The sequence below is a fragment of the Schistosoma haematobium genome, chromosome 1 (assembly GCF_000699445.3).
Source record: "Schistosoma haematobium chromosome 1, whole genome shotgun sequence".
In the NCBI taxonomy this organism is placed as follows: domain Eukaryota; kingdom Metazoa; phylum Platyhelminthes; class Trematoda; order Strigeidida; family Schistosomatidae; genus Schistosoma; species Schistosoma haematobium.
The window spans coordinates 80810989-80829231 of record NC_067196.1 but is presented as its reverse complement, the minus strand read 5'-3'; the positions used below and the strand labels follow the sequence as shown (position 1 = coordinate 80829231).

Here is an 18243-nt window from a genome sequence, read left to right as displayed (position 1 = left end):
TCGGTGCCTCTTTGTACCAACATTTATGTGTTCAAATGTCAGATAACTGACATATAATTAATCTTATTTAATGAAGTCATTACATGGATTATAATACACAGACTATTACTTCAAAATAATATATTCCAGACTGTGAGAACTGACTTATCAGGCGCCAAAGGGAAGTGAAAAAACCTATTCCAAATTGCTTTTAAATTATAAAGGATTGAATTAAGGTATTTATTAATAAAAGAAACTTTTTATGGATGATGGTAAAATTTAGTTTGTAGTGAGGAGGGTTGTAGCATATTTAAAAAAGTGTTAAAGGTCATTAATTATTTGATTGTTTGACTGACTGATGAAATGCCTGAGAAAATCTGCCGTGGTAACTTCATCAGTAATATACTACAGTTATATCTATATACATAACTGAGTGTATTGGACCGGATTGCCAGGCAAAACGTTGGATTTTAAATTCTTTCACTGAGATTTTACATATACATTCTTCCTCTTTAATGAACCAATCACTATCAGTTTAGAATGATTAATTAGTTATAAGTAGGCAAAATATCTTCACTTGTAGTCTTACCGAATGAACTTTACATGTTTCAAATTACTTTTACATGATAGTGTTTCAATTAAGTTGTTTGTCATTACAAAGCAAAAATGGGTTCACACGTAAATCATACATAACATTAGGTTTTTAAGAAAGGTAAATTTAAGGACATATATTCATCATTACATGTAGTTGCTAAGTGAGTCGTTTTTCACTGTTATAGTACAAAAATAATGATATCGTTTTAGGTCTTTGATATTATTTATCTTTCATTGTCCACTTAATATCATTTAAAACCATAAGACATTTTATAATGGATAAAACACGACTTATGGATTATTTACATGAAAGCATCATCGTGTAGCATCAATATAACATTATTTCGTACAAATATGAATAAAGAAAGCATAAGGATAACGAACATTATTCAGTTTTTGTTGTTAACAACAATACAGCTTTGAATATTCACTACTGATCAATTCATAAAGATGTTCCATATTTTCATTTTAAAATAAGAGATTTATTGTCATTAAGGTTCTTGTTAAGTTGATCAATATTTTATAAAGTGAACTTGTCGACAAACATCCGAATAACACTTACACAAAATATAGGTCACTTTACCTACTCAATCTATTTACGAATCTAATTAGAATTGTTAATATTTTCAATTACATTTAGTAATACAATTTCATAGAAAAAGGACAGTATCTGTCTAATTGGAAGTGTATAAATTTACTAAAACAGTGGTATAATTTAATGGTTGATTTCATGAGTCAATTAAAGCTAGACCACCATGAAAAAACCGGAAGAACTGGACGGCCATTTCGTCTTAGTATGGGGCTTCTCAGCAGTGCGCATCCACAGTCGCTCATGTGAGACACAAAATCAGGACCTTCGGTCTCGCACGCAACCGCTTAACATTTAGAGCACTGAAGCTGGCATCCATCGGTGTTAATATCTAACTTCAACCAATCCACAGTGGTATAATTTAAATAAGTACCTATGTAAATTGTAATTCTACTGAGTTTTTACCCTATCACTACTTTCTAGCTTACATAAATTCTGTAAAAATATAGTAATACTAATTTAGACCAGTCATTTATCTATTGATATTACGAAAGCAAACATTGTTTCATAAGCATCCTAATGACCTGTGATATTCTATTCGATCTGGCATTTGTCTGAAACTCTGGCATATTATAAATGTAGTTCAAAATAAACAAATTAACTTAGCAGTAGTATTTGGTGATTAAAATAAAGAAACCTGACACTGCCAGAAATTAATCAATCATAATGCTTTAGCTTATTAGAAAAGTTCCTACCATTACTTATTCATATCATTTATCACTATGGAAGATTTAATCAATAGATTTCTAAGCGATAAATGAAAGATTATTTCGTCAGCGAATTTTATTTAATCGTTGTACAGAAAGTACTTCATGAACAACTATATATTTAGTAGTTGAATTGATCAGTCAATTAAAGTTAGACCACCACTGAAAGCTTGGAAGCACTGGAAGATCGTTTCGTCCTAGTATGGAACTTCTCAACTGTGTGCACCCACGATCCCGTCTCTCCAGATTTGAACCCAGAACCTATCGATCTCGTGCGTGAACGCTTGACCTTCAGACCACTGAACCGGCCTGCAACCAACAGTGTTAATGTCTAACTTCAACCAATCCACGAAATTGCGCCACTGTCTACCACTGTCTTCTGTGAGCTGCTATCTCACAACAAACCTAGTTGAACTCCACTGATCATTGCTTCTCACTAGAACTCCAAGAAATACCTCTTGAAGCCAGTCACTAATGACAAAAACCCTATTTCTGATAATTATATATATATTTGGAATGTATACCATATTCTGTTTTGTGAATTATCATAAATCTACATACAATTCATATAGAGTATATACTGAATCATAATCTTAAATGAGACTTTAAAAATAGATCACACTTCTGAACTAGCCCAAAAATACCACATGTTAGATGTTGTACTTAGAATACTAAGGGTTTAAATACTCATAATGAAAAATTTCAGAATTAACATTAGCATATAAATTTTAACGAAACTTCTTTTCAGAATTCCTAACACATTGTATTATTATAAGTTATTGCATACTGATTACATAACTAATGTGGAGTAGGATTAATGTATATCACAAGTTTCTTAATTTAGTTTTATCATTTTAACCGAATTGTACATTTTATTACTCTCCACATACGGATATTCTATCATGCATAGTTAACATGGCTAATCATATAAATAATTGAGTAACATATGACATATAAAATAAACATAAGTTTAATTCAAATATACATATTTGTAATTGAAGGTAATAAGACATATAGCTGTTATTGTAAACAATACTGAAATGTAGCTTCATGTTTCCTGGATATAACTTTATTTATTACACAATAATAATAAAAAATTACCTTAATATAAAATTACATTTTATTATAAGGAATTCTAATGAACTGTTTTCTAATTAGTATCAGAACGGGTTTTTGTGGATATTATGGTAATTTCATTGGTTGAGATCATGAGTCATTTGAAGCTAGATAACCATGGAAAACCTGGAAGCGCTGAATGGCCGTTTCGTCTTGGTGTGAGACTCAGTAATGAGCATCCACTATTCCGCCCCGCAAGGTTGGAACTCAGGACCTATCGGTATCGCGTGTGAACGCCTAACCACTAGACAACTGAGCCGGCATCGAACGGTGTTAGTGTTTAACTTGGATCAATCCACGAAATTAAGCGACACATCCACCATTATCATCAGTAACTTACTAACTCACAACAGGCCCGGCTGAACTCCACAGGATTCGCACAATAGGACGAAACGGCCTTCCAGTGCTTCCAAATATTCCATGGTGGTCTAGCTCCAAATGAATCATGATTTCTAATTATTTTTGACAACTCTCTCTCTCAACAAAAACTAACCAATCAATATATATTATATAATTTATCAAGAGAATGGTATTTTATCATACTTGCTTAGTTTTCAAATTAGTTTCCATTAATATAGATGATTAAATTGTGTTTTACACTTGTTTACTTAAAAACTGGCTCCTAATTTGAAAAGAAACAACTGGATTAAATTCACTTGGTATTGTTTACTTGAATCTTCCCATTGATGTTTAGGACTGCAATTGATCAGTCTCTTATTGGCATTTGTGCATCCTGTGCGTATCGCCTCGATATTACCTTAACTCACAAGCATCATGAGCAGTGGAATCCAGGATCCGCGTTTCGTCTTATTCGGGACTTATCAGCTGGATATACCTGCATCTCAGAGTTGATGTTCACTCTGGGACTCGAACACAGTACCGTTCACTTCAAACGCCATCGCGTTATCCACTTAGCTACTGAGTCATGATAGCCACTTGCTTGTGCAATGGAGTGAATTTTAAATCCACTTGGTACTGTTTACTTGAATCTTCCTATTGATACTTAAGACTGCAATTGGTCAGCCTCTTATTGGCATATGTGAATATATGCATGCTAGATTAAACTTAATAGAAAATGTATAGTATATTAAGAATGATAAAACATATTTCAGTGTGCTATTAATCTTATTAACTAGAAATATGACAAGATGGAAATTTCAACTTACACGAACACATGATATATTACAGAAGGCCATGTTTTTGGTCTTTCAAGAAAATTATAAATTTTAGCTTGCAACTTTCGATATCTAGTCTCATTACGACTTATACGTATTGTTATTGTTTTGCCATGAAGTGATGTTCTTCTTTGTGTACATTCCTGAGGTGGGGGAGCAAGAAAGTGTTTAAATCCTGTTGATGTACTATGTGGCAATTTTTTGTAATCACAATTATTATTATTATATACATCAATATAGTTTGATTGACTGCATACTTCCAGATCCGTGTCACAATGATATGGATAATGCCCTGTATTTATATTGCTAGACTCCCATGGTTTATTATATGAATCATTCGTTACGCTCTCATCGGCTGTACTACTACATCCACCAAGATTAATACTGTAAACTGGATGATTTTTCATTTCTACATCAATTGGTTCATTAACTCTTACTTCAAAGATATTCTTTTTATATTTTCGATCTTTATGACTATAATGATTACATGTGTCCAGAAAAACTGGTGAACTGAATCTTGTGCTCATAATGTTTTTTGATTCTTAATTCATCTTGTCATTAATAAAGTCATTAGATTTTATATGAGCTAATCCAAATATTTACTGAGGTAATCCATAATTTTATGAAAGGGAACATAAAGTGAATAATAAAAAAATGATCCAGTGAACTTAGTTTTCTTTTTTTTAAAGTTTTTTTTTATTATTTTGTCATCAGAATATCAAGTTTTATCTAATAGAAAACATTTTTATTATAGTTTTATCAAAATTATGTAAATAAAATTAATATGAAAATAATATAAAGGGAGAATATAAAAATATGATTTATGAATAAATGATTGGTTATTTGAAATAACCAATGAAAATATAGTTTTAATAATGTTTTGATTGGTTAAAATTAAATAGTTTCGTTTATCATTCCCATTCATAAATTTAATGTTTCTAATGATAACTAATTCTTAATATGAATGTTCAATGAATGATCAAATTTCAAATATAAAAACACCAAATCAAAAGTTAAAAGTGTTTTCTTAAAATTTATGAATTTTAGTATCGGTTAGTTATTCACATTGTTAATCGTTATTATATAAATTCCAATAGTGTTTGAATTCAGAAGTTAATAAGAATCGGTAACTGCAGTTTATTAGCGAATAACACTGATAACAAATTTACAAGAATATCGAGAGTATTTGGAGCAGAGAATCTAATATGTTAATGAGCAAATACAGAGGCAAATTTATAGACAAATCGATTAATGTCTCAGCTAGGTACGGCAAAGAGAAAGCTATTAATAGGATTCGAACACATATATACATCGGTAAAGAGAGTGACTCATTGAGCACGTTTATACAGATATGATGGTGATCATAATAGTACAAAGAAATATGCGAATTGTTACTGTTCGTATAACAATACTTACTTACTTACTTACGCCTGTTACTTCTGATGGAGCATAGGCCGCCGACCACCATTCTCCAACCCACTCTGTCCTGGGCCTACTTTTCTAATTTCATCCAATTTTTGTTCATTCTTCTCATATGTATCTCCATTTCCCGGCGTAATGTGTTCTTTAATCTTCCTCTCCTCTTTTGGCCTTGAGGATTCCATGTGAGGGCTTGTCTTGTGACGCAGTTCAGTGCTTTCCTCAATGTGTGTCTATAGTATTCGAATTTTCGTATGAACTAGGAATTCCAGGATTAACGCAATTGAATTAAGAAGACACAGGCACAAACGAATGTATTGTATTTAGAATTCGAAATCAAGCATTCAACAACCAGTACAAAGGTATCATTAGTTCATTCAAACACCACAGTGTCCTATCCACTTCCAGCGCCTCTTCCTGATTTCGTCCTCCTTAGGGATCTGGTTTGTTCTTTCCCACAGTAGGTTGTTGCTAATAGTGTCTGGTCAACGGATTTTGCGTAGACAATTGTTAATAAACACCCGTATTTTCTGGATGATGACTTTCGTAATTCTCCTGGTTTCAACCCCATACAGAAGAACTGTCTTGACATTTGTATTGAAAATCCTGACCTTGGTGTTGGTTGACAGTTGCTTTGAGTTCCAGATGTTCTTCAATTGTAAATATGTTGCTCTTGCTTTGCCGATCTGCACTTTCACATCTGCATCAGATCCACCCTGTTCAGCAATGATGCTGCCCGAATATGTAAAGGTTTTTACATCTTCCAAATCTTCTCCGTCAATTGTGATTGGATTGGTGCATGCTGTGTTGTATCGGAGAATCCTGCTTTTTCCTTTGTGTATATTGAGACCTACTGCTGCTGAGGCTGCTGCCACACTGTTCGTCTTCTCCTGCATTTGTTGTTGCGTTTGGGATAGAAGGGATAGAAGTATAGATCCTCCAGCTGCATCATAGATGTCCACTGTATCCCGTACTTCCCCCAGATGTTGACGTCTTCATGATCCAGTCGACCACCAGGAGAAAGAGAAAGGGTGAGAGTAAGCAACCTTGCTTGACACCGGTCTTTACCTCGAACGAGTTTGTCAACTGTCCTTCATGCACGGTTTTGCAGTGTAATCCATCATATGAATTTTGTATGATATTGACTATCTTCTGAGCTACGCCGTAGTGTCGAAGAAGCTTCCACAGTGTTGTTCTGTCCACGCTGTCAAATGCTTTTTCGTAGTCAATGAAGTTGATGTAGAGTGATGAATTCCATTCAATCGATTGTTCCACAATGATCCGTAGAGTTGCGATTTGGTCTGTACACGATCTATCCTTACGGAATCCTGCCTGTTGGTCACGAAGTTGGGTGTCTATGCAGTCCTTCATCCTGTTTAACAATACCCTGTTGAAGACTTTTCCCGGTATTGAGAGAAGAGTGATGCCCCTGTAGTTATCACACTTGCTGAGATCGCCTTTCTTCGGTATTTTGATCAGGAGTCCTTCTTTCCAGTCTTTTGGTACTTGTTCCTCATCCCAAATCTCATTGAAGAGAATGTGGAGTATCCTTTCATTTGCGTATAGCAATATCTGTTAAATAAGTTAATAAAAAAGCTTGACAAAATTTAACCATAATCAAAATTCACTGTAGCAGGGTTTCTATAGTGTATATTGAGCACTGTTTCCTTGGTATTATTTAAACTTTTTAGTTTTATATCGATTATTTATTTATTCTGAAGAAGCGACTTACATTAAGCTACGAAATGTCAGAAATACGATTTTCTATTAATTCTTTTTGTTTATAATAATGTTTAGGAATGAAAGTGAACAGACACCAAACATTATTGAAAGATAATTCAGTGTTTGATAGTAGTGTTAAATAACGAAAAAATAAAAATATGTAAACTAACAGTTATCAGAACATATTAAGACAATTAAAAAAAGAAATTCATTCAAAATGTAATGATAAAATAACAATGATAATAATAAATAACAGTGGGAAGATACAAGCACAACAACACCAAGTGAGTTTAAACTTCACCCCATTGCACAAGCAAGTGACTATCAGAACTCAGCAGCTAAGTGGATAACGCGATGGCTTTTAAAGCTAACGTTACCGGGTCCGAGTCCCAGAGTGAACATCAGCTCTGGGATGCAGGCACATCCAGCTGACAAGTCCTGAATAGGATGAAACGCGCGTTCTGAGTTCCACTGCTAGACACTATCCATCTTTGCTTAAAAATTATGGATTTCGTTTCTTGTATTTGTGTATGAACCAGAATCTGTGTTTTCGCTAAAAAGTATTTTGACAAAACGAAATGAATTAAATGTGATCCATTAACAAGACTGTCAAATTTTTTTTCAAAAACTCGGAGTGTTTCAAATATTTTAAGGAGGGATAAATATCGATTAGCGGTAAAATTCAAGACGCGCGTTTCGTTCTATTTGAGACTCATCGGACGAATTCCACTACTAGCCACTATCCATATTTGTTTATAATGCTTGTAATTTAAGGTAGTATCTAGGTAATCCGCAAAGGAAGCAAATATACTGATAAGAGAGTGATCAGTTGCGGTTCTAAACATCCATTTAATAGTCCAAACAACCATATATACTTTTGTCTCATGAGTAATATAAGACATGAGCATACTGAAATAAATTTTTTTTATAAAGGCTATGATACTAAGTCATAATTTTGGTGGAGTTTCGTTATTAGAGCTAGGTATAATATAATTTTTTTAAACGCCTTGCCTCTGGAAACCTAAGAGGAGATCTTATGAAACGTGTGAAATCTAAAAATCGAGTATCAGTATATCATGAGAAATAATTCTCATTTCTTTGTTTTTCACTATTATTTTTTGTTTTTCCAGACAAGATTGCCAGCATTTGGTTACAAAGTTCTTCTATTGTCGTGTCATATGACTGATTGTTGTCAGTAATCGTGTTATCACTAATTAAGAATTCCATAAACATAGTTCTCTTTATTATCTTAAATAGAGCAAGAAAAAAGATTGGTGCAGAATAATATGAATTCACTTTATTTTGTTAGGTTCTCATAAGCTGCTTACAACCTAAAATATTTGAAAGTCAACGTTTTTACAGATATTGACATACTTATACATACGAGGGTAATTAAAGATGGATACATGTGTATCATGATGTAGTGAAGATTCCGATAGAGTTAATGAGATCATAAAACTTTGTTTCGAATAAAGTTTGGGAGGGAAAGTTCCACAACGTTGAAATAGTGATTAGAACTCATGAGTTCTAAGCATAAATCGATGAGTCCTAGTACACTTTGGCTATGGAGCTCTGTGTATTTTGGGAAATTTGTGTAGTTAGTGAGGAGAGGAGTTAGACTTTCCTTTGCTAGCTTTAGTTCGACCCATGTGAATAACGCCGTTACATCAATGTTACTGCTTTATTGTAGAAACACATTCGACTGGAAAATATTAAAATCTTGGATAGAGGGAATACTAAGGACATCAAGCAATTTTTAGAAGCTTAGCATTCATGTCAAACAGAAATCAGCAAACACACCGAAATCGATCGAATTCATTTATCAGTCAGAAAAATTATGGATAAAAATTGAACCGAAAATCAGATCAAATGGAGATACAGTCAAATAAGAATACTGACATTGACAGGTTAAAGGTCAACAATAATCAGTAAGATCGAAGTCGATAAGACAAGCTGTTAGTCGTATGTGGAAAAATTCAAATACTACACTTCCACCTGAATTTTGTGTTGATGCTGACGTTCAGAAGAACGGTGTAAGATCCTCGACATAGAGTTTAGCTTCCTGTATGAATCAGCTTTCTCATTAAAACCTAAGTCTTTTGTAGCTGCAGTGTTCTTTGTGCTAGGTAAAAACAGAGGCCTTATTTTTATAAATACTTGTCAATATTAGGACGGATAGTTTCACAGGAATTAGGTGCGGACCTATTGACAAAACATTATATATTACCGTTATATTTGAACTTATCTTAGCCCTACTACTTCACTGTCCGATAAAAGAGTTTTTGGCATTTAACAAATAATTAAATTCACAAAATCTCCATACTATATTGTATTGGAAAGTTTCAAATTTATGGTTGCGAATAGAAACTAACATTTCCAACTGATTGTTTCTTTGGAACCAATGTCAAATTAGACAGAAAATGTAGTCAGTTACTGACGCCTAGAAACAACGTTTCTACAAAATAAACAAATTATAAAGAATTTTAAAACTACTAACTACACCTAGTGATCTATATCTGAACATCGATAAAAGTAAAAAAATAATTGAAATTAGATGAGACTAATTTCTGTTTAAAATCATGATGAATAAAAATCAAACAAGTTTTTGTAGAGTAGAACTTCACAACAACAAAAAACACTACGATGTTTCGATATATATATCGAAATGTTTCAGGAGGCATATATATGCAACTCTTTTAGGCAGTCAGTCAGCTACAACGTAGGACTAGGCACATATGTGCATCGGTCCAAGTTGCTACACTTTATTAGCACAACAAGGTGAACACCAAATTCATTGGACTAGTTACTTTTATGGTTGTAGTATATAAAAAAGATTGCATATAAGGACATAATACAGGAAGAAAGAATTAGTTCGTAGAAAGAAAGGCATAAAGTAAATTTGATCTCACGACTTAAGGGAAGACAGAGAGTGTATACACCTACGCCATTGTGATCGATTCTGAGCCATGTCACCAAGAGTCTCCAATCACTGGTTACGCTAGTCACGCAGACCGCAACCAAACTGTCTTCATCTACCAACATGGCTCAGACCAGAAGTTAGTGGCTTCAAGCACTGATGCCACGTTTTGGTTTGGCCTCCCCTAACTTTCTTCCAACCATCCTCAACATTAGTCACCATTGCGCGTCATGGTAATCAGTGTTCAGGCATACTCAACACGTGGCCCAACCATCTCAGTCGATGAAGTTTCACAACCCCATCAACTGATTTACCATCATTCCCTAATACCCAGCGTCTAACCTCAACCCGGTGATCCCAGCAGATGAGAGCAATATTTCTAAGACATCTATGATTAAATACTAGTAACTTACGAGTATTTTGTACTCTTAATGGTCACGTTTCGCAGCCATAAAGTAGAACAGAACAAATTACCGCACAGTATACTCGTCCCTTAATTGATGGACGGATATCTCGCCATCGCCATAGGTAACGTAAGTTGGTAAAAGCCAAACGAGCTTTCTGAATCCGTGCTGAGATTTTGTCAAACACCAACCCATCAGGGCTGGTCAGACTTCCTATCCTTAGTTCAGGTGTTGACGCATACCAGTCCTAAAGCAACAATTTGCACCTAGCGAGGGAGTAACTCATCCAAAACATCCTGCCATTGTTGCTCAGTGCTACCACTCCGCATATTATCAGTCTTCACCAAACAAGACTATATCGTCTGCGTATTCTAAGTCGATAAGTGAAACCCCTGGAAGGTGATCAGTGCCCGAGAATTCAGTAGACGAGAATGTTATTTCCATCAGTAGGTCTATGATGAAGTTAAACAAAAACGGAGAAAGTGGACAGCCTTGATGGGCACCACTTGAGGTTGCGAAATCAGATGACAGTCCGCCATAAGCTCTGACTCGACTAGTAGTGTTCGAGCAAAGAGCCTTCATAAGGTTTATGTACAACTTTCAATAACATACACCACCACAAAACCTCTCGGTCTACAGAGTCAAGAATTACCAACATTGTCGGACGCCGTTAAGGATGTCTGTTCTAGAATCTGACGAAGTTTGAATATGTGGTCGATGCAGCCACGACCAGGTTTGAAGCCAGCCTGATTTTCTTGTGTTTGCAGTTCACGAATCTTTGTTAGGCGCGCGATAATTATTGAGGCTAGTATTTTAGATACTATATTAGTTGGAATAATTCATCTATGATTAGCACAGAATGATTTTGACACTCAGTGATTGCGACCCGTCAGATGTGATTACGTTCAACTCCCAGATTTTAACTAGAATATTAGTCAATTTAATCGCTAAAACTGGACCACCATCCTTAAAGACCTCTAGAGACAATCCATCTGAACCAGTTGCTATTCCTTGTTTCAGATAAGCTATAGCTTTTCGAACTTCGATTAGAATTGGGGCCTACTTCAATGTTCTATTCAGGCTGTTTGGGAATGGTAGGTGTAACTGTCTCAAATTAATATTTATTTGAAACTAACATTTCCAAAGTAAAGCGCAAAATCTATTGTTATAACTTGTGACCGCCAATTAGAGAGCAGTGACTTATCGATCGGATCAATGACGCGTAAACCCGTATGAGCAGTCTAGAGTCTTTATTGGTCCCGCTTCCTATCTAGCCCAGCCAGCTAAGTGCAGAACACCAATCCGAGCCTCTGCAATATGAATCATTATATTTCAAACATACTGAGTTTATATACCAATTAAACAGACCGCAACGTACCACAAAATAGAAAACAAAATTTGAACAAAATTTGGCCAAATGTAGCTGTGAATGTGGGAGGCAGCGACTGATAGACAGGGCATAATTCAAGAATGTAAATCGTATAATAATAGTTCATAGGTCAAAATAAAGCTCATAATAAGTGAGACATGAATATGTATAGTTTAGTTATTTAACAATTATACGATAAAAATATACGTTTAGTATTGGTCCATAAATGGATCCCAAGTCACCATTTATTATACTTATCGGGATATAACATTTATTCAACTCAATCAAGTTAATGACATAGTTTTATAGTAAATAATTTTCAGTGAAATATGGCATTGTAGTTTTAAAAACACGTTAGCTCATCTGACTATGGTTTTTATGAATCCCAGTTAGTATCATATATATTTTAGACTGGTCCGATTGTGTAACAAGATTTGTTTGATAACGCAATATGAGAAGTCTGAAATGAAGTACTTCGGAAATGGATTTATTTCATCCAAACGTACTAAATAGACTAGATGTTTGCGATCCAGAGACTGAAGATATGGTGAATCGTACTGTGTGGATTGGCATTCTGATGTTGATTGCATGGGTGTATTGATCAGTAGTTGTGACGAGTGGATTAACGATATGATAAATCTCTGTGATACATGGTAGTTTTATTGTCTAGAGATTGGAATGACTTGGCTGTCAACCGAACGGTTTGTTATGGGAATCTATAGAATAATCAATTATTTTATGAATCATTAGGTTCGTATATTGTCCAAATGTTTGATACAATGAATAAACATACGCGCATTCACTTGTATGTAATGTACATGGATAAAAGTTAATAATAAACAATCATACTACAATATGTACAAATAAATAATGGGTTTTAAATAACAGTTTAAATTTGTTATTGTTAAGCCTTATAATAATTTAAAAATAGAATAGGCCTGAGTGGGCGTTTACGTTTGTCGTGTTGAGCGATAGTTTGAGTCTGTTACTGATATACGTTCTTCCCGTTTGTGACCACAATCTGATATCTGAGTTGAAATCCAAGTGTGAGAGATTTTTATTATCCAACTCGAATCAATTTTCTATATAAACTCACTCACTAATTTATTTTCCTAAAAATTCAAGTCGTGTCATAACCAACTATAATGCATGAGCCATCAGCTGTTACTAATTGTTCGCCCTTGAACTAATATGTCTCATTAGCCCAGTCCTTCAATATTCTGGGAGAATACTATGAAGCTGCTACACATATCACTATGGAATTCAGGTTTCAATGTATTAATCATGCAAAATAATAATATTAATTTTTAATATTATTGGCTAAAAATAAATTATCTTAGTGATAATACTGGTTGCGTACGAATTTCTATATTACTTATTTCACAGTAAATGAGTTAACCAATTAACTTTAAGAATATATTAACATTTAACGATATGATATTGATAGTAAGATTACCTAAATAGAGATTTCATCAGTTAAAAACTTGGACGGGCCAATATACAAACTTTCTTAGTTTTGTTCCTCTGCAATACAAATGGAACCTGATTAAAACATTGTACCTTAGAATCAAGACCATATGCTCTCTAGATACGGTCGAAGATGAGAAAAAGCCATTATACACAACCCTGAAAGAAAATGGACATCCTGAGAAATTTATAAATAAAAACATAGCCAATAAAAGATTGCATAGAGAATGCCTAACCGTGGATAAAATCCTCTGTATATACGCTTACAATTCAGGGGCGATGCACCTAGTGAAATCCTAAGACTGAAGTTACGCAGATCGATCCAAAGAACTTTTAATCCAGTTAAACTACAACTAATGTTTTCCACACGTCCAAGGATCACTCCGAGGTTGAAAGATAAATTGCCTAGACTAGCCACTTTTTTCTGTATCTATCAATTCAGCTGCTCCTGTGGAGCAAGTTATATTAGCAGATGTGGTAGGACTCTAGTTTATGGACGAGCCAATCAGAAGCGTTTAAGGAATTTCAAGGTCACGGCGCTAAGTTCAGTGCGAGATGCTCACATTCGATCGCTTTACAGCAGATTTTAGAGAATAGGTGATCGTTGAGAGACTATAGCAGATGGCACTATTAAGAAGTTCCTGTGTCTGTGACTGCGGCAATTAAATGACCGCAGCACGATGTGCAGACTGCCGCGATGACATTGTATTTCGTTGTACTATATGTTGTAGAAAAAAATCTGCTCGAACTGGCACTTTCTTTGCCCGGTCACGGCTAAGGCTAAGACAAACCATGATAATCGTTGCGAATTGGATCATAAAGTCTCCAGTAACATTAGCTGCGGCTATACCGAAAGCGTATAGATGCCTCTCGAGACTTGGTTTTGTGCATCATGTTGTGGTGCACAAACGTCATTTCTTTGATCCAACGACAGGGGGTTCATACAAACAACATTGAGGGCATGTGGTCTAGGCTGAGGTATTCTTTAAGACCCTACCACGGCTCCAGAGGACGATTATTATGGAGTCATATGGACGAGTTCTTATACCGCATGCACTATGATTTCAAAACTTCTGAACCTATATCAAACCTCAACAAGTTCTTTAATAATGTAAAAGAAGAATATCCATTGTAATTCATCACTTTTTTATAATATATTTTTACTTTATACTAACTCTCTTCTGATTGGCTAATGTCCTCAAGGTCACTTAAAAATTCGTTCAAAGGTCGTCCATAAAGTAGAGTTTCACCGCAGATGTTCTAGGAATTTACATATTCTGGCTCGTGAACACCTCCCAGTGTGATTAAGCAAATGTGTACTTAAAATGGTTAGCAGTTCCATTTTAGCTCATTTAATTCCCATGGGAAATACGGTCAACATGGAACAATCTTCCTTGTGGACTACCTCCAACTACCATCTTATCTCAAAATAGTGCACGCAATATTGAGTCACCGAGACTAGTGGCCACATCGCAACTTGGTCGATAGCATTCGTTCTGCACTAAGAAGGACTTGACATACATGACATTGATCATCATCCAGTGATCAATCAATTGTGAACTGATGCTAGTTAAACAATCATTGAAAACTCACAAACAGTTAATACCTGTTTCAACCTAGTATGGGAATCCTTTGCAGTGCACACTCATGACCCCACCAGGAATTGTTATATCCGGGCGAAGATTAAATCACGAGTAAATTCTGAGACATACTAACTGACTAATATCATCTATCTAACTATTCAATAATTAGATTATGCATATTTATATTCATCTTATTATAAGCTTTATTTTGACCTATAACTTATTATTGTACGATTTACTGTTCTTAAGTTATACTCAGTTTATTGATTACTGTCTCCCACGTTCACAGCCACTTTTTGGCTTTATTGTGTACAAATTTTATTTCCTATTTTGTAGTAGGTTGCGGTTTGTTTGGTTGATGTATAAACCCAGTATGCCTGAAATATATGATTCGCATAGTGGAAGCTGGTATTGGTGTTCTGGACTCAAGTGGACGGGCTAGGCGGACATAGGACCAATAAGGACGCCAGGGTGCTCATACCGGTCGAACGCCATTGGTTTGGCACAGTGCTAAGATTGTATAAGTCATACTTTGATTGGTGAATAAATCATGTGATAAAAAAGCCGGACATAAAGTCACAACACAATTGGTCCAAAAACCTTCAGTATCGAGAGCTAGCGTTAGAATTTCAAGTAAACTGAATCGGCATCCAACGCTGTTCATATCACGATTCAATGGATTTACTATGTCTTTCATTGCTTGTAGTGTACAAAATACCTCACACTTGAATTAATTAAATTTCACCAGTTATTGCTTTTCAATAGAATTCCTGGAACTTAATGTTCGTCCAGCGTTGATTCTATTCAGAATGACTATAAAAGCTTCTCCATTAAACTACCCTGTTTAAGTAACACAACACTACATGAATTATCCAAATTTTTCATATATATATATATACATATAATTTATCATTTATTACTATCTATTTACATGAGTGAAAAATTTAGCTGAATAAAACTAAGTTTTCAATTTAGTTAAGTGTACTATCATCTTTATTAAGTTCAAATACATGAAAGTAATGTCTTATTGAGAATACGCTTTAATGTTATTATAAGATTTATGTTGTTGATTAAACGTTTTTGTATGTGTTAAAAGCGCGGTAAAATTATTCATAATTCTTAACTTAATTGGATTCTTTTTTATTTTTTGTAACATTCAGAGTAATGAATACTTGAAGGTAAAGGGAATAAATAGATTTGATCATTATTCTAAGAGAATATGAGTGAAACAATAAAAAGTTACTAATTTACTTAATTGAACAAAAAAACATTAAAATTCGTTGACTTAGTTACAGTTATCGGGTAAATTATTATGTTTAAAAAAAAGGATTAAAAAGATGAAGAATTATGTCGACAGACATAAGTAGCATGTGACACTAATCAGAAGTGAAAAACCTAGCAGCGGAAGGCTAATAAGATTGTCGTGAAAGAAAAAAAAATACAAAAATGGATTTAGAAAAGTATTGTGGACTAAAAGGATTATACAAAATATGAAAGATAAATGATGAAAATTTACAAATGAAGTATTCAGTGTATATAATATGTTCAAACACAATAGGTTATTCCGACTTATGTAGTCATTCGCAACACTAAAACGATATTCCATCTAGTTTCATGAGGAGAGATGTTACTATAGAAAAATTCCTATTGAATTTTAAATAATAATGTTATAGGTTATCAAATAATCGCTTACATCTTTTTTCAAGTTATGACAGAAATTCTATACTTACTTACGCCTGTTACTCCTAATGGAGCATTGGTCGCCGACCAGCATTCTCCAACCCACTCTATCCTGGGCCTTCTTTTCTAATTCCATCCAATTCTTGTTCATTTTTCTCATGTCTATCTCCATTCAAGAAACGCTAACCAGAAATTCTATAGTTCTAATCAATTCATATAAAAATTGTTATCTATCTCACATTGATTAGCTTAAATTATATGATGTAGTTTATGTAATAAGTTACTATGCTACATGTAATAATTTTGACTAAATATAATAATTCTAATAAATAATGAAATCTAACTCTGGACAGTATTGTGGTATATTAGTTTTCTCCAAAGAAACTTATCATTAAAACTTTAAAAGAACTTATTGACATACATATATTTCTAGGTAATTATTCCTTCAGAGTACTTCTAGAAACTATTTCTAGCTTCTGAAGTCCTATTCAAAGAATTCTTAACAGTTTAATACAACATTACTAACAATATATTTGAACAATAAAACTTTTGTATAAACGTAGCCGGCTCAGTGGTATAGTTGGTTAAGCGCCTGGAGCGAGACTGATAGATCCTGGGTTCGAATCCCGCGGGGTGAGGGATCGTGGATGCACACTGCCGAGAAGTCCCATACTAGGACGAAACGGCTGTCCAGTGCTTCCAAGTTTTCCATGGTGGTCTAGCTTCAATTGACTCATGATTTCAACTAGTGAAATTTCTAAAAATCTCGACAAAACCCCTTCTCAAAATATAATATGTATTTAATTCACTTACATATTACTTAATTACTTACATACTTACTTGATTAGTTACTTACGCCTAATACTCTGAATGGAGCATAGGTCGCATAAACCAGTATTCACTTATATATGTATACAAATAAAAAAATAGCTTCATTTAAATAATCAGTCATTAAAAACAATATTGTGTAAGTGAACTTATCATGTCTTGTTTAATGATATTTTGTTTTTATCAAACTTACGAAGATACTAGATTTTATCCATTAAATGGAAGTATTTTAATTGTTTTCTTCTTCTTCCTCTTCTTCTCCTTCTTCTTCTTCTTCTTCTTCGTCTTCTTTTAATGACAAGTAATAACATGAAATTAGACAAGATAAATGGTGTAGTTATTCTAAATAATCTATTGTTATTATCTGTTATATTTCAAATAGTTATCCTACCATTTATCAATATTTAATCACAATATATTCTGTTTATAGTAAATATTATGAAGAAAACAATAACAATGAAATATAGTTATGTCATTGAATATTATGATTTTTATAGATATAAATACTAAAGTGGATTCCAATCGCTTATATATGGAAACCTCTTAACATATGTATCTTAATTGTCTCATCATACATAATCATTAGACTTAGTAATGTTTATGTATATAAGTTCTGTATTCTCTTATCAAAGGAAGCTGTGCAGTATATTAGAGACCTTACTTTGTCAACATTTAGTTTCATTTATCAAGTTGT

At 33.9% G+C, this 18243-nt stretch overlaps 1 protein-coding gene across 1 annotated transcript in view; it reads right to left on the bottom strand.

The window, feature by feature from the left end:
- The window catches only part of KCNQ4 (Potassium voltage-gated channel sub KQT member 4), an 82795-nt gene extending 77869 nt beyond the window's left edge, over positions 1 to 4926 (bottom strand). Inside the window, exon 1 of the mRNA XM_051209813.1 lies at positions 4152 to 4926. Coding sequence (XP_051075275.1) covers positions 4152 to 4687 — 536 coding nt within the window. The 5' untranslated portion in view covers positions 4688 to 4926. The remainder of the gene's footprint in view (positions 1 to 4151) is intronic.
- Between the last annotated feature and the right edge of the window lie 13317 nt (positions 4927 to 18243).